Source organism: Delphinapterus leucas, chromosome 9 (genome assembly GCF_059928025.1).
Source record: "Delphinapterus leucas isolate spDelLeu-1000000601 "Yukka" chromosome 9, BTC_Dleu_Yukka2, whole genome shotgun sequence".
In the NCBI taxonomy this organism is placed as follows: Eukaryota; Metazoa; Chordata; class Mammalia; order Artiodactyla; family Monodontidae; genus Delphinapterus; species Delphinapterus leucas.
This window is the reverse complement of record NC_143137.1, coordinates 6,334,481-6,352,063: the sequence shown is the minus strand read 5'-3', so window position 1 is coordinate 6,352,063 and position 17,583 is coordinate 6,334,481. Positions and strand designations below refer to the sequence as shown.

General features: G+C 46.0%; 1 protein-coding gene across 4 annotated transcripts; it reads left to right on the top strand.

Annotated features, from left to right (window-relative positions):
* Positions 1 to 2,490: 2,490 nt before the first annotated feature.
* On the top strand, positions 2,491 to 16,356 carry LOC115801697 (GTPase IMAP family member 5-like). 4 transcript variants are annotated; one of them, XM_089917209.1, is made up of 3 exons: positions 2,491 to 2,671; positions 13,133 to 13,181; positions 15,104 to 16,356. In XM_089917209.1, exons 1-3 carry the CDS (start codon positions 2,666 to 2,668, stop codon positions 15,988 to 15,990), a joined length of 942 nt encoding a protein of 313 aa, XP_089773335.1. In that variant the 5' UTR covers positions 2,491 to 2,665; the 3' UTR covers positions 15,991 to 16,356. The 4 variants fall into 4 exon arrangements, with proteins under 4 accessions (XP_089773335.1, XP_089773333.1, XP_089773332.1 ...); XM_089917207.1 differs by lacking the exon at positions 2,491 to 2,671 and adding an exon at positions 8,595 to 8,613; XM_089917206.1 differs by lacking the exon at positions 2,491 to 2,671 and adding an exon at positions 9,094 to 9,182.
* Positions 16,357 to 17,583: the final 1,227 nt, after the last annotated feature.

Below are 17,583 nucleotides of genomic sequence, written 5' to 3'. Positions count from 1 at the left end.
TTTGTGTTAACATTTGCATCTCTCCCACTCGGAACTTTTATTTTCTATCTTGGGCTCCAGCGTCCCATTGTACATAACATTGGAATATGAAACACACAACATTTTAACTTCTGATTTGGCTTATGAACTTTCCTCTCCTTTTACGTTATGCTATCAAACTAGGAAGCTTGCCCTGGTGCTTGTCCTATGAAACTGAATCCTGGATGACACCTACTTCACTGGTACTTCTAACAAGTAAACCTTGGTTGCCACAAACTCTCTCCCCCAAAAAAGAAAGTAGGATCTACATGACACTACAATAGTCCTTCTAAATGCTGGTGCATAGTGGCACCAATGTCTGTCAGACAGTCAGTGTTTCATTGAAGACGCATTTCCCTATAGTCTCCTCTCCTGAGATGACATTTGGGTAGTTTTTATTCCTTTGTAGCCCTGGGGATGCTGATAATTGAGCTCTGGCTATGTCAAGAGAATGCAGGGAGACATCAGGCATGAAGAGTGATCCCAGAAGGTCTGAACTTATTATTCTCTTCTGAAGGTCTGTTCAAGAAGGATGTTTCCCTTCTGCATAATTTTTACTGGATTTATAAGGATAGAGAAGAAAACAATGAATATGCAAATCTGAAAGGAGAAGAAAGAAGTGTGGAAATAGGAGGAGAGGAAGCAGGAGCCCTGGATGGTTTTGAGACCCAGGAGTCTCAGGGCCTCGGCCTTGGATAGGTTTCCACAACCGATGGCAAGTCGGAGAATACCAGGGGACCAAGCCCAGAGACAATGGCAAGTAACCAAAAGCTAATCTAATCAGAATGCAGAGAAAAATGGAGACAGACAGTTACTTTGGGGTAGGAAAGCGATCCCAGAAAGCACTAGTAGGGCCGTGGGAATGTGAGACAGGGAAGGGAAAGGAGCCGACCCAGGTTGTGTTGATGAGCATCTTACCACTGTAGACAATGATAAGGGGGTTTCCACCACAGACCACTGGGTCTCCATCCTGCCGGGGACCACAGCAGTTGGTCCAGAATATACCTCAGAATTATCTCACTTGGTGGGCAGTGCACAATTTAATAAGCAAGGAAACTGGGGTATTTATCCACTAACTTCTCACTGTCACAGATTGAGGTCTGCTCCTGGGGACCTTAGCTCTCTGATGAGTTCAGGCTGCTCCGTGCACTAGCCAAGCATCTTCTTGTAACCAGGTGAATCCCCAGGCAGAGAGTCACAACTGGTTGAAGGAAGACACCACATGCATGCATGAGAACACTGAACGGCAAGGAGATGTCAAAGAGGCACTGAAAGCATCTTCATGAAATGTACATGTTGGGTGTGAAAGACTTAGTCAAGACTGGTCTATGTGGCTTGGACCAGGGTGAAGCCAGTGAGGAGCCATATGCACCTCAGTCTTAAGGAAGTACTCACTTCCAGGGCCATTCACCTGTAGGGTTGGCACTTGAGAGACCTTGGTAGTGACTGCCTCCTTCAACTTTGTGCCCTGGACACCAAACTGGCCTCACACTAGTCCTGGCACTGCTGATCTAGTGGGAGAATGAGCGACTCCTGGCTTCAGTGATGCTGAATTGAAACAATGGGAGTGTCAGTAATTCGAGAGATTCTGTCCCCGAAATAAAGAATGGAAAATAGTGGAAGTGGGGTCTCTTTCCTACCTGAAAACATGGGCTGGAAAGAAAGAGATGAAAAAGCAGGTCCCAGTCAGTAGACTAGGGCTCGGGACAGCCCTCCTTCCCACACATAGGGACAGTCAACTCCAGAAAGTTTGAGTTAGGTTGGTGACCTGACCAGTCCTAGGGCCAGTCCTTTTGTAGCCTGTTCACCACACCATTGGCTCTTTTGCTGACCCTCACTCTCATGACCCTCTTGAGAGAAGACAGAACAGCTAGAATTGGTGACACCAGCACAGAGGAGCAGACTAAGCCTCCTCATAAGGCTAATTTAGGAATTGTGTAAAGGTGCCCATCCTCAACATAGCGGCTAGCTTCAAGTCCTTCAGTAGCTGAGACTTCCTTGCTCAGGTAAAACTCTGCTTCTGGATTTTTCTGACAGACTTGACCCCAGAGGAGCCCTGGCCACATGGATGTCCAGTCAATGGACAGCTGTTGAGAAAAGCTATCATGTTCTTTGTTCTGGGGCAGGAGGCTCTCTGGACTTATTTGATATGGGGGGAAATGCCTACAGGGTAAAAAGTCATTGAAGATTAGATCACTGAACAGTTCTAGAAGGAGAGTCAGGCCTCGGGGTCCTACAACACCCTTCCCTTCCTCAGGTATGACAAGATATTTGGTATCGAGGGGCCCTGCTGGAGACACACACCACATTAGTCACACCAGGAGGGAGGTTTTGTAAGGGAAATGCTTTAAGCCCACAGTGAATGTTCCTGTCTCTTTAAGTCGTCACCACCACCTAACCCTCCCTCTGCAATTTCCAGAGCTCTGGGTCTCAAAGGTCTGAGACTTCCTCTGTGCACACTGGGAGAAAACAGCCTGCAACACTCACAACCAAGGGGAAAGCAGAGATCAGGGCTTTCTCAGATCACCTGTCAGAGTCTGTCACCAGGAAAAGCAAGCCCCAGCAAGGGACAGGAGCTGCAACCAACCAGAAGGAACATGGCTGTGAGAGCATTTACTGTGTGAGCACCTGGGTTCCACCAGGCGCCATGCGGGTAAGTGAAAGCCAGAGCTGTTAAGATGGGGCGTCTGGATTTGTAAAGATGTCACAAGTTTCCAGTAGAGGAAGTTCAAAAGAAGGTTTATGAGCATATTCTCCAGTCTGGAGGACACACATTCCTGTCTCCTTCCACACTCCCTCCATACAGTGAGAGAAGTGTGTGCTGGAACCACATCTAGGAATAAAATACATTTTAAAAGGCATTCAACATTGCCCAAACGGCATTTTCAGCACAGACAGAAGATATTTCTGTGGCCCCGAAAGCAGTCTAACTTCAGAGCAAGTTACAATGTGGTGAGTCAGGATACCATCAGAATTCACCCCCCAGATTCTCCCTCTCCCCTCTGTCCCACAGGAGGGGACCCTCCAGAAATTTAAGAGGTCCAGAACTAGGTCTTCAACCCCTCTCCCTGCATGATCCCTTACACGTCTGCTCCCTAATTCAGGTCTCTCCCACGCCAGCTGCAGGGACACCCCAATTTCATCATCTATACAGTGAAGGGGTCTGAATAAATAGCTCGTTTCCAAACTCTGATTTGTGGACTGAGTACATCAGATACATCAGGTTCATAAATCGGAATTTCTGAGCATGGTCCCCCCGGAATGGACATTTTTAAAGAACACTCAAGTAATTCTGAAAAACAGCAAATCTGAGAGGCACTAAACTACATGAACTTTGAGTTTTCAGAGGATTCCGAATACAGGATTCTACAAGTTTTTTTGTTTGTTTGTTTTTGCGGTACGCAGGCCTCTCACTGTTGTGGCCTCTCCCGTTGCGGAGCAACAGGCTCCAGACACGCAGGCTCAGCGGCCATGGCTCACGGGCCCAGCCGCTCCGCGACATGTGGGATCTTCCCGGACCGGGGCACGAACCCGTGTCCCCTGCATCGGCAGGTGGACTCTCAACCACTGCGCCACTAGGGAAGCCCAGGATTCTACATGTTTTACGTAGCTCAATAACTAAGAACCATTTGTCGTCCCAGATTGCAGTGGGAGCTCACCTCCTTCTTGAAAATTATTTTAAATGATTTTAACCACCATTTCAAACGATATGGAAAGTCCAGTCACCTATTCGAGAGTTCTGTGGATTCCCCATAACCCACTTCCTCATTTCCAGCTTTGACAAGGACATCTTGCTTTAGCTAAAGTTTTCTTCTTGGCTCTGAACCTTGTGGGCTCTTTCTTCATTTCTGCTCTGGTGTCAAATATGGGAGTTTGTTGATTTCTAGACACAAAATAAACTAATCATATTATGTGATTTACCCCTGGGGTAAACTTTACAGAAAGCTTTGGATGGGGTGTAACGGGGGGCGGGGTGACAGGGGTGGGGTGGGTAACGGGGGGTGGGGGCGGCGGCAGGAGAGTTACTGCAGAAACACCGAGAGCTCTGGCTTGAGTTCTAGGCAAACCTGCCATCTGAGTCCTTTGGCCAGAGACAGGTTACTCAGCCAACCTCTCCCTTTGTTTTTGCGTCGTTGTTGGTGCCAATAGGGGGAGAACACAGTTACCTGTAGGAACCAGGTGGGCGACATGAAGAGGTAGAATTTGAAATGGACGTTGAAGCACAAACAGGACTCAGGCAGAAGTGTGTGGTGGGATGAATGGTCCACAAGGTGGGTTGGAAAAGGCCCTGAAATCTGCTGTTTGTGGAGGGGCTGACTGGGGAGGGGATTAGGTGGGAATGAGGCTGGAGTAGACCGAGGGGAGACTGTGCTCTCGTGTTCAGGCACTCGTGTGATCAGGCAAACTTGACCACAGAATGTTTAATTGTATTAAATAATGTTTGAGTGGGTAAGCTCACTTTACTTTGAGAAGCCTCAGGTTTGAGGCAAGAACATAAAAACCTGGAAGGGAGCATCCCAATCTCACCCTATTTAGACATATTAGGACGAGCCAAATCATGTGGTTTTCTGAGAGCAGGAGCTCTCCAGACCAGTTTGGGAAATACGTCTGTTTTCCGATTTCCAAAAACAAAATTCCAATTTTCTTCTTGCTTGTTTCCCAGGCCAACAAACCTAAGGTAGGTCCTAAGTCAGTGAGCAAACTTTCTTGTTCTCAGGGTTTTCCAAAGCCCCCCACCCCACCCCTGGCCGCTGAATCTCCTGGGAAAACTTATTTTCTACCACTTATGTCACTAACATAAAATTACCTGGGAAAATTAATATCTAAAGCTTACTCATTGACATAGAGTATTGTCAAATGCACTCTGCTCTGTGCATTTCGAGGTCCTGAAAGACAAAACAAGCTCGCCAAGTGTTCTCACAGTATCATCCCAGCCCCAGACCAGGCTCTTCCAATGTCTTCCCTAAATTCTGATGCTCAGAGAGGGCAGGAACTATGACATTTTCACTGTGGTGTCACCAGCTCTTTGGATTTTGCCTGACACATTGGAGGTAGTTATACTTATTTGATGAATGAATGATTGAACAAATGGGGTTTGGGACTCTTTCAGTTAATCATGAGAGGACAGAAAACAGCAAGAGATGAAGAAAATGACTATGGTAAGAACACGCCTCACAACGCGTGTTTGCCCCCAGGTGTGAGCTCCAGGTAGTAAGGGGGATGGGCTATCTCAACACTGAATGGAGGGAAGCCCCAGAGGTTTCTCGATGCTGGGATGAAACAGCAAGAGCCCTGGGGCTGGCATTTGACCTTGATCTCTGCCCCTGACCTGCTGTGAGATATTGAGTTATTTGACTAACCTGCACCTCCGTTCCCAAAGTAAAATGAATAAACCTCCTCTGATCTCCACAGAAGGGGCTGTAGAGGGAATCCAACTATATACTAGAGGGAACATGATTCACCAGGTAGAAGGTGTTAGGGAACAAGGATGGAGGGTTAACCAGGTATCTTATTAGGCAGCAGGTTTGAGAGGAGAGGATGAGGGGGGAAAGAGGGAGGGAAGAAGAGATGGTCTCATCTTATCCTCCCAACAGCCCTATGAGGACGGCGCTACATTAATGATCCCATTTGTGTAGAAGAGGTTTAGCACTTAGATTAAGCGTCTTCCCAGGGTCACACTGCTAGCCGGGGGTGGGGCTATGATTCAGACCGAGGGTGTGGGACACCAGACAGCCCTCACAGCGAGGCCCACTGCCCCTCCTGCCTATCTTCGGTAAGAGGGTATCTGGGGAAGTAAGGCAGAGGCCACTGAAGTTGTCAAAAACGGTCCAGCTCTGCCCAGTGTGGATGACATAATTTACAGCCTTTTATTTGAAGAGGAAAGTAATCTACTGAGAGTCAAGTGATTTTCTAAGGGTAAAACATGGCAAATCAGAACTGGAACTTATTTTTCCTCACTGTCCTATAGGAAGAGTTTCCTTAACCAGATACAGAGTCAAAATACCAAATTTTCTCAAAAACTGTCTAAGTGAATATATATGTATATATATTCATATCAACCACATACATCTCCTCTCACCTTTTCTTTTATCTCTTCAAGCTTAAAAATTCCTTGATCGTGTGCTGATGAAGTTTCTTTCACATTTCCATGCCCTGCTGCCTGGATCTGCTCTCATTTTATCTAAAGAGGTTCATATTTGGCTTACTTACGAGAGCTGTTTTTGGCCATGATGAGTTTGCCAAGCAGAAGATTTCAAACAATGCATACCCTCTTACATAGTCTTGTACAATATTCAATATTCTGGTACAATATTCAATATTCAACTGCCTGGCTGGGCAGATGCCACCACTCTTTCCAGAGAATGCCCAATGGATTGAATTCCCTAGAAGAGGAATTCCTGTAAGTCCTTGGGGAAGCTAGAGCTAGGCTATGATTCAAGACTCATTTTTTTTTAAGCTTTTTTAAAATTTATTTTTAAAAATTTTTATTGGAGTGTAGCTGCTTTGCAATGTTGTGTTAATTTCTGGTCTACAGCAAAGTGAATCAGTTATATGTATACATATATCCCCTCTTTTTGTAGATTTCCTTCCCATTTAGGTCACCACAGAACATTGAGTAGAGTTCCCTGTGTTATGCAGTAGGTTCTTACTAGTTATCTATTTTATACATACTAGTGTATATATGTCAATTCCAATCTCCCATTTCATCCCACCCACCCCCATCCCCCCTTGGTATCCATATGTTTGGTCTCTACACCTGTGTCTCTATTTCTGCTTTGCAAATAAGTTCATCTGTACCATTTGTCTAGATTCCACATATAAGCAATATTATACGATATTTGCTTTTTTCTCTTTCTGACTTACTTCACTCTGTATGACAGTCTCTAGGTCTATCCACATCTCTGCAAATGGCATTATTTTGTTCCTTTTTATGGCTGAGTAATGTTACATTGTACATATGTGCCACTTCTTCTTTACCCATATTCCTCTGTCTATGGACATTTAGGTTGCTTCCGTGTCCTGGCTATCGTAAATAGTGCTGCAATGAATATTGAGGTGCATGTATTTTATCTTTTTGAATTATGGTTTTCTCCAGGTACATGCCCAGTAGTGGGATTGCTGGGTCATATGGTAGTTCTATTTTTAGTTTTTTGTGGAACCTCCATATTGTTCTCCATAGTGGCTGTATCAATTTATAGTCCCACCAACAGTGCAAGACGGTTCCCTTTTCTCCACACCCTCTCCAGCATTTATTGTTTGTAGATTTTTTTTTTTTTTTTTTTTTTTGGTACGTGGGCCTCTCACTGTTGTGGCCTCTCCCGTTGTGGAGCACAGCCTCCGGACGCGCAGGTTCAGCGGCCATGGCTCACGGGCCCAGCCGCTCCGTGGCATGTGGGATCTTCCCGGACTGGGGCACAAACCCGTGTCCCCTGCGTCGGCAGGCAGACTCTCAACCACTGCGCCACCAAGGAAGCCCTGTTTGTAGATTTTTTGATGATGGCCACGCTGACCAGTGTGAGGTGATACGTCATTGTAGTTTTGATTTGCATTTCACTAATAATTAGTGATGTTGAGCATCTTTTCATATGTTTGTTGGCCATCTGTATGTCTTCTTCAGAGAAATATCCATTTAGGTCTTCCACCCATTTTTTGATTGGGCTGTTTGTTTTTTTGGTACTGAGCTGCAGGAGCTGTTTGTATATTTTGGAGATTAATCCCTTGTCGGTGGCCTCGTTTGCAAATATTTTCTCCCATTCTGAGAGTTGTCTTTTTGTTTTGTTTATGGGTTCCTTTGCTGGGCAAAAGCTTTGAAGTTTCATTAGGCCCCATTTGTTTATTTTTGTTTTCATTACTCTAAGAGGTGGGTCAAAAAATATCTGGCTGCAATTTATGTGAAAGAGTGTTCTGCCTGTGTTTTCCTCTGAGAGTTTTATAGTGTCCAGCCTTACATTTAGGCCTGTGATCCATTTTGAGTTTATTTTTGTGTATGGTGTTAGGTCTTTTTTTTTTTTTTTTTGGTGCCCTGGGAGCCTTCATTGATAGTGGCAATGTTTGCCTTTTGTTATACAACTGGATTTGCGCTTGTTTATTCCAGCAATAAAATATTTTGAGATTTTTTCTAAATTTGTCTTTTACCTCTATTTTTTTTTAAGTAGTTATCTTCCAAAATGATGCAGTATTTTGTTTTAATCATTATTTGGGGTCTTCATTACTTTTATACCTAACACTCAAGCTCATTCTTGGCCCAATTCTTATTTATTTTATATTTCCTTTCACTCTTTACACCATTAATTTTAGGCACTCCTTTTTACTTTGGAAATAGTGTTAAATCGTGTATATACCTTGATTTACTACATCTGAAAACACCTAAGATCTATTCTTCCACATGCTGGCGAAATAGCTCGTGGATACGCTGAAGAGAACTGCTTACCACTCCTCAAACATCACACACACGCCCCCAAGAAGAGACACCCAACCCCAAGAAACAAAAGACAAGGGTAGTCACTCTCTGCCTCCCAGCCCTGGGGAGTTTCTGGAAAGGAGGAAGGCTCCATTCTAACCTGTTCCACACCTGGGCTCCAGCTGTTCACGAAGGTAGAGAAGTCCTCCTTCCTGAAAAGCCAGTGATTCTTTCCTGTGCTAAAGAAAATAACTAATTTTCTCAGTAGATCTCTTTGTAGGTGCTTTCACAGGGAGACTCACGTCAGCGTGGTCTGTGTTAGAGTGAGAGGTACTTGGACTCAACAGGAGAGATGAAACGTTGATCTTCCGGGAATGGTGGCCGGAGAGCACGACACGCCCGCGGAGGCAACAGGGGTCTTTAGCAACGGGGGAACTGGGGGGATTGGGGCCCGTGTTCTTCTCTTTCACGCTCCAAACATCACTTCTTTGCACACGTCTTAAAGAGGAAATGGGAGTGGGCGAGGGGCTCGCGGGATCCGACAGGAAGCATCCCATTAGGGGGGCAGCACGCTCCGAACTCGCTGCTCTCCAGTTTCCGCAGCAGCAGTTCCGCCCCATCCGGAGGGGGTGTCCCCAGCTGCGGGGACAGGGGGCGCACTCCGTTAGTCCCATTTTCCTTCTTGCCCTGCACCCCTTCCATGGAACCTTCGGCCGCGCGCTCGCGCCGACCCGCCGGCCCCCAGCCCGCAGCGCCGCGCCTGGTAAGGGGGACCCGGCGGGGGTCCCAGCGTCCTGGGTGGAGGCCCGGGGAGGGGGGGCGCGTCCTGGAGGCCGCGGTTGAGTCAGGGCTACTGATTTCTCGTGGGATCTGACACCGGTTACCATACTTCTGGGCTCTCCCATCAGTGAAACGGGGCGCTGATGGTGAGCGTTATGGGCAACCGCGGATTCCTAGCGGGAGGGAAGCGGCTTCGGGAACCGCTCACCCCGCGTTCACGGCCCACAGCTTTCCACAGCGTGGAGGTCTTTTCCGTCTAGTTGCCTACTTCTTAGCTCTTCTGACTTTCATAAGCTTCACGGGGTTCACAAAGCTTCACTAAGATTCTCATCCCATTTGAGAGATGAGTAAACTGACTCACCAGGTGCCCTAACTAGGTGGGGCGGACGTCTCAGTTTTAGCTCTTAACTTCCCCGTACCAGCCCCGCCCCATCCCTGACAAGCACCACACCCCCAGAGGCCTGGGTACAGAGAGTCTATTCCTAGGGCTCCACAGGACAAGTTCGGGGTCATTATGTTCCCGCCCTCATTGAGCCACGTGCTCCAAACGGAACCTCTCAGTGAACATTGTTCATTGATCTTCTGAAAACCAGCCCATTCTCCCCCAAATACCCACACTTTTCCTACGACACGATGTCGAACTCGACCGTATGGCAGACAGATTCCAGTGTGTACAGGAACCAACCCTTTGCTAAAGCTCCTGTGAGAGCCACGTTATGAAATCACAATGCTAAACTCTGACACAAGTGATACCAGGAAACAGAGGGAGGGGGCAGATGGGCGAAGGAGAATATGAGTCAGGCAGACAGAAAATATTTTTATCTTTCCTAAAACAGCATGAGAGAGCCTGCTTTCCAATGGTTTGATAAAGTAAGGTGCCGTCAAGATAAAATCAGGTTCATGTAATGTACAAATCAGGAGGTACATTATATGCTCATTGGCTTCAACCTCCTACCTAAGCTGCATCGTCCTGCTGTTCCTGTCAGATACTCTTATAATCTCTGCCCGCATACTGCCCGCGACTCTCTCATGATTCCTGATCCCACCTGGGGGAAGATTAAAAGGGTTTTCCTTGTGGAGAAGAAATCTGCCTCCACTCCCGATTCTCCCTCTTCTGTCTACTATGTGATTGACACGTGTCACATTCCTTCGAGTTTAGGATGTTTCCCGATCTTTTCTTAGGCTTGATTCTGTCCTTTTAATATTCTATGACTCATTTTAGCATCTCCATCAATATCCTTTCTGACTAGCCTCTGCACACTTTATTATTTGTTAATATCTGTCCAAAATAATCCACTCCTCGGTGGGATGTGTCTCCCCCGGCAGCCTGACCCACTCAGAAGACGGTTCAGGAGGACCGTGCGCGCCTCTGCTAATGTAACCTGAACTTTGACTGGCTTTTGTGAGGCCACAGAGCTCCATTTGGGTCACACTGATCATCAAGTCATGGGAAAACACCAGATTGCTTTAAACTGAAATACTTCCATTCCGAGCAACTTCTGCCCCTGCGATTTTATCTTTGAATAATTCTTTTTTTTTTTGAAAACGTGCACTCAAGATTTTGCAATACAGTTCTCTTTGTTAGTTTTAGGGTAAGCGTCCAGCCTGCCTGCCTCAGTTTATGTCCTGACCATGGATGGCAGCATGGTATGTGGTGTTCCAAGAGGTTCATTGACTGTATAATCTCTTCTCCACCCTGATAAATCTAGGAGAATACACAGGCAAAATGAGCCATGTTTTGGTCTTAGCTCCATGGAAGTTGTGTGATCGTGGGCAGGTCAGTTGAGACTCAGTTTCCTAATATTTTAATAGAAATTTTAATACCTATCTTGATCACATCATAGGGAATTTAGGAGAACGATTCAAAGAATGGACATGAAAGAAACTTGAAAATTACAAATGGCCGCACAGAGGATTATTACCATGGTAAAGTTCATCATCAACATTGTCACCACTGTCGTCATCGGCTTTACCACATCGATATATTGATTCCAATATATAGCAACTGCCGTCTGAAGTAGAAAAGATGTCAGAGGATTTGAGCAGTTTTAGCAAAAGCTGGAGTGTTATTTACCAGAGGCCAGGACAGCGTGTGGGAGAATGTGGTGAGGAAAATGCTCTTCTCTGGGCTTAAGGAAAGGAAAGTGGTGCAGAAGGAAAAGGAAAGGAAGGAAGGAAGGAAGTTGCCTTAATAAATTCTGAGAATGTGACAAGGGCTGGTTTCCCTAATGAGGGCCATTTCTGTTCTTCCCTCCTGAGTGAACAGAAACATGTGAAAGAGGCAGAAATAACAGAATCGACCTGAAGAGCAAATGAACTATGAAAACCGTTTTGAATTCAATGTTAATCAATAAAATGCACCTTTAAACCAATTAAGACATCCTAATATATGCCCATCAGGGTGACCAAAAAATTAAAAGTCTAATATCACCAAGCGTAGGTGAAGATTTGGGGGATCCTCACCCATGGCTGCTGCCAGTATGACTTAGCACAAGCTTCTTGGAGTCATATTTGGCAGTATCTTGTCAGGTGGAAACTATATATCCCAGAGAAATCGTCCATGTGCACAAGGAGACGTGTAGGGGGATTCTTCTGCAGCGTTGTTTGTAGTAGCAAGCACGTATTTTGGCACACCAAGTGTTTGTTAATAAAATTGAGTTGGATAAAATGCTACATAAATAATGTCTCTGACATAAAAGATTAAGATGCCAAAAGTACTATATATTACCTATACATACATGTGTATCTCAGAATATTGGTTGCCTCTGAAGGGAAGAGGGAGAATGAGACAGGTTGGGGAGAGTCAAAAAATAAATAAATGGAACTATATTTGTAATGTTTTAACTTTTTCAGTCAAACCAAACAGCAGCAGTGAAAATGCCAAAATACTTAGATCTGTTCACTGCAAATAGTGGGCATTTGTTTCATTACTCTGTGTATTTCTCCCCTTAAGATGTTTGTTTCAGAACTGCATAATCTTTAAAACTGAATAAATAAAATACTGTCTCGGAGATCTTCTTAATTATAGTGGCACATTGCATGCTTGCCTTTTCTAATGCATGCTCGCCTTTTCTAGCACCAAGAAGAACGATACAATATTATGTCTCATCTGAATGAAACATTTATCCCCATAGTTTTGCCAATTTCTGGGTATATCTACCGGAAAAATTTTTAAGTGGTTATTGGGAGACCCACAAGGAAAGGCATGTGGTTTAAAACTGAGCAGGAAATGAATTTATCTTGAATTTGTCCTGAATGTTGACTCTGTCCCTCAGTCATGGCACCAGCTTCTCTCCACCAGCTGCTCAGAGGGGAGGGAGGGTGGTGGCCGTGCTCCTCCGTCTTCTACCTCGTCTTCTCATGTCCGTCCTCACAGGAGCCCTGGATCTCCAATTCCACACTCCCATTAGAAGCTACATTGTACTTTCCTCTTTGCCACTGGGATATCCATCTGGTACAAAGAGTTTCTGGGGCTGGAAATGGCCAGTACTTCAAACAAGCCAATGTCATTTACAGCAAGGCAATTTTTATTCTGTAGTCTAGCAAGTTTGCTTACTTTGATTCCAATAATAATAGTAATAATAAAACAATAAACAAAATCCTGCTTCTCATTCCACAGAAGAAGACTTTCTTTATTTCATGCCTTTTCAGGTAGAGGGGAGATAATCAACTGACTTGTTTTCAAACATTTCATGCTTTCCTATAGGATGAGGAAAAAGCAGGAGTTCATTGTGTTAATATAACCTAGCATCACCTGGCTTGCTTAAAGTTATATATGGAGATTTGAAAGTAAAATATAAGTTAAAAAATTAGCGGTGGAAACGGCTCATCTAAGGATAATTATTCTTGGCTGTCTGAATTGGAGGTGTTCTCAGGCCTTACCAAGTCCCATATGGACACCTGCTTTTTACTCCTTTCCTTTTTTTATTCCAGAAGAGAATGGAAGGGCTTCAGAGGAGCAGATACGGGACTATGGCTGAAGGTAAGAAAGCCTCCAAATTCTCAAGAGCTCTAGGCATCAGGGAAGAGTCACTGTTTTCTCTCCTCCTTTCCCTCACCTCAAACACAGTGACAGAAAAGAAACCCAGTTATTTTCCACTGCAGAAGAAAAGGCAGCTACCATGTTCTTATCTTCCTCACCATCATCACAGCCACACACACCTGAGTGTGAAGCTCTCCCCTGTGCCGCGATGCATGGGAAATGAGGAAATGAAACTTCAAGTCAGCAGTCGGGGGACTTGGAAACAAATTGTGAAAATGATATCCTTCCCTGCCTGCACTCAACTGAAAAGAGGAAAACTTCCCCATAAAGATTTAGTGATCGTGTTTGCTAAAAAAAAAAAAATCCAGGATACTTAAGACAGGGAAGAACCAACACAGGGTAAAAGGAATAACAATAACAGATTTTAGGAGACTAAAATGAACTTAATTCATTTGAGCTCATGAGAACTCCAGAAATCCTCGGATTCTCACTCTCTTCATCCCTTGAAGATTTTAGCTCTTGATGCAGGGTCACCCTCGACAACACCACTTTTGTTCTAATTTCCTGTCATTGTATCAGCCAAATTGACGATCTTTCCAACGCATGTATTTCTTATACATGATGGTCTTATCATCTCTTCTTCAGCCACTGATCCAGGGTCATCTGTCAGACTGTTGCGGTCTCGCACACACCTGCGAACTTCCCTCGGAGAGGAATCAGAACCAAGACAGAACACCAGTATCCAGTGCAAATCCAAAGTAGATTAGTGATAGGCGTTTATTACGCACAAAAGCGCAAACCGATCGGGGCCTCACCAAAAGCAGGGTGAGACCCCGAGTCTTGTACGGGTGTGGTTTTTGTATCCCAGGGTAACAGGATGTTCGTTCTAATTTTGAACTATTGGGTCGGCCATCCGGAACCCAGCGTCTTCCTGTTCACATTATGCTGGCAAGAAAAGCTCAATTTCACAGCAGCCAAGTCAGGCGGTTAGCGATAAAAGCAGTTACGGTGCAAACAGTTTTAAACCAAAACATTCCATCATTAATTCCAAGTATTACCATCGAAACTGTATGTTCTGGGACAGCGTGTCCCGTCACAAGACTCCGTCCTTGACTTTAACGACAAGCCTTCTGTAGGCTCACGTCCAAACATCCAACTCCCCACCCAAAAAGAAGAAACCCGGGGACATTCAGCTGGTCCTCGGTGGTAGGTCACTGGAGCTCTGACATCTGAGACTTCCTTTACCCCCAAGGTTCAGATGAATGTGATTGGCAGCCTGTGTACCTGGGAATTAATTGGTGGGTGAAAGAGAGGTGATAATAATTTCTCACTGATGACTTCTCATCCTCCACCTCTTTCTAATCTCACATTTATTTAGCATGAAACTGGGCTAAGCACCATCCCTGGAAAAGCTCAGGGACCAGCTTTCTGAAAGCTGTATTTTCCCTGGTCCTGATGAAGTCCTTGGAGCATCCTTCATAGTGTAGCAGTTCTTACTCTTGGCTATGGGTCCAAGTTCGGGCTCCCAGTGTGGGCTTCCTGCCATTCAAGAGTCGCCTAAAGTTGTATGCAAACATTTGTATGTATTTAAATATCACTATTTGGCAGGGAGAGAGGTCCATAGCTTTCATGAGATACCATGAAAGGTCCATGACCTAAAAATCTTAAGAATCACTAACTTTACCAACAAGGACCTACTGTATAGCACAGGGAACTCTGCTCAATATTCCGAAATAACCTAAATGAGAAAAGAGTTTGAAAAATAATCGATACATGTGTATGTATAGAGTAATTATTTTGCTGCACACCTGAAGCTAAGACAACATTGTTCATAAACTAAACTCCAAGATAAAATAAAACTTTTTTGAATCACTGACTTGGTAAAACACGAAAAACTCTATTTTTTTTTTTTTTTTTTATAGGCGGGATAGAACATAAGCTGTTTGCAACCTCGTCCTCATTGAGGATCATCCTGGTGGGCAAAACAGGCAGCGGGAAGAGTGCCACCGGGAACAGCATCCTCTGCCAGCCAGTGTTTGAGTCCAGGCTGGCGGCCCAGTCGGTGACCAGGAAGTGTCAGGGCGCAACGGGCACGTGGGATGGGAGGAGCGTCCTGGTGGTGGACACGCCCCCCATCTTTGAGGCGAGGGCCCAGGACCAAGAGGCGTACGAGAACATCGGGGACTGCTACCTGCTCTCGGCCCCGGGGCCTCACGTGCTGCTGCTGGTGACCCAGCTGGGGCGCTTCACAGAGCAGGACGTGGTGGCCGTGACCAGGGTGAAGGAGGTCTTTGGGGCGAGAGCCCTGAGACACACGGTCATCCTCTTCACCCGCAAGGAGGAGTTAGCGGACAGATCCTTGCATGACTACGTAGCAAACACAGACAACGTCAGGCTGAGGGGCCTGGTCCGGGAGTGCGGGCACAGGTACTGCGCCTTCAGCAACCGGGCCTCCGGGGACGAGCAGAGGAAGCAGCTGGCCGAGCTGATGGCCGTGGTCGAGGGGCTGGAGAGGGAGCTCCAGGGCGCCTACCTCAGCAACGACCTCTTCTTTGATGCACAGCGGCTCCAGCAGGGCGGGGGCGACCCCCATGGAGAAGGTCACGTGGGCTACCTGGCCAAGGTGCGGTCGCATATTGCAAAGCAAAAGCAAGACCTGAAAGAGGCCCAGAGAAACGGTGCCTTCAAGGCGCTCCTGCGAGTCAGACACTGGATCGTTTCTCACATCGGAATATTTGCTGTTTTTGTTATATGCTTTTTGAGTTTTCTTGTCATTTTAATTAGCTTGTGTAGCACTCACGAATGCTGAGCATTTTCAGATGATACCTGCCATCAGCTTCCATTTTTTCAGAGTCAGTATCTTTGTCTATGTTGATAAGGAACTTTATTTGCTTTTCGTGTAGTTTCACTTTCAATTTCCCTTCCTTGCATCAGACACACCATCCTTTTTCTTCAGCTGCATTTTAGGTAAATAAAATCCAAAGGAAAATCCCCTTTTTGTTTTGTTAAAAATGGTGAAAGCAAATAATAAACTAACTGGATACAGTCGTGAAATATTAGGGAGCTTGCAGGAAGGAAAGTGAGTGGACTGTCATGCTGTGTGAGCGTCTCACCTCTGTGACCTACTTTTTACAGCCTTGCTGTTGAGGAGAGAAACATGTTATATTAAAAGCTGGTGGTGGAATTCCTTATTGTATTCAGAAACGTACTCTGACTTCCTTGTAGGCTGTGGAAAAAAAAATAAAAAGGCACACCCCCCCCAAGAGAGAAAGATGAGGACATTTCGGTGGGGGGCGGGGGTGGTCTCTGGGGCCTGAAAAGGCTGAGGGAGAAAGGGGGAGGGGACTGGGGGTGAGGGAGAAGAGGAATGGGGTCTGTGCAGAGTCAGTGCCTGGGAAATTAAGGAACTGGAATTTCTTAGAGCGGGGCTTGGCAAGGGCCAGACTGTAAGGGTAGTATTTCAGGCTTAGCCGACTATCTGGTCTCCATTGCAGCCACTCAACCGTTCCCTTGCAGAGCAAAAGCCGCGGTGGACAAGATGCAGGCGCCAGGCGAGGCTGCATCCCCATACGACTTTATGAAATTTGAATTTCATGTACTTTTCATATGTGAAACATTTTGCTTCTTTTGATTTCTTCACCCTTCAATAAATGTAAAAGCCCTCTTTTAGCTCACAGGTTATGCAAAACGGGCGGCAGGCTGGATTAGGTCTGCAGCCTGCGGTTAGCCGACCCCCGTCTTAGGAAGTTTTCCATCATGGGTTGAGCTCTGATGTACTGGAACATCTTGAACCCCAAAGTCAGCACAATCGTGTGTGATACCTGCAGAAATTTGGGGAAAGGGTGGCGTTGCCCATTTCAATGGTAGCAAAGAGAAGAGGGCAGACATTGGCGTGAAATCTGAGTGGAAGTCACGAAGTCAGTGGAAACAGGAAATCCGAAGAGGAGGGCCCTGTGCGGCCCCTCTGAGCTTCTCCTTTGGGATAGCTGCCGCCCCCAGCCCCTGCTTCGTACCCTGTAGGGGAGACCCGCAGTCGTCCCAGGCAGCCTGTGACTGGATGGGCAAGTGGTGAATACGCTAGAGTGAGTCTCAGGAACTTAACTGTGATTCCCAAGCGTCATTCTGCAAACCCCCACTGGTACTAAGGTGCGTGTTGGTCTCTACAGCGCTACCCCATAACTGATTCCAATCTTGTGCAAGCAGTGCTATGTCTGAGCTCCACAAACTCTTGAAACCCCAAGGAACTCTTGCGTTCTCAGACCAAGGACCCCCTCCTCAATGCAGTGTTTCCAAACGGTCCGACCTAACTCGGTCTCTCCCTTCCTTGTCTTCATTCAGTCCCGCTCCACCAACACCTGTGTGAGCACTGAGTGTCGGGCTCTATGCTCAGCGCGGTAGGGGG

Bases quoted from the DNA above. Each gene is read 5' to 3' on its own strand.
- LOC115801697 (XM_089917206.1), top strand. From the start codon at position 9,120: ATGGAACCTTCGGCCGCGCGCTCGCGCCGACCCGCCGGCCCCCAGCCC. The intron at 9,183-13,132 runs GTAAGGGGGACC...TTTTTATTCCAG, and splicing joins AGCCCGCAGCGCCGCGCCTG to AAGAGAATGGAAGGGCTTCA. The intron at 13,182-15,103 runs GTAAGAAAGCCT...TTTTTTTTATAG, and splicing joins ATACGGGACTATGGCTGAAG to GCGGGATAGAACATAAGCTG.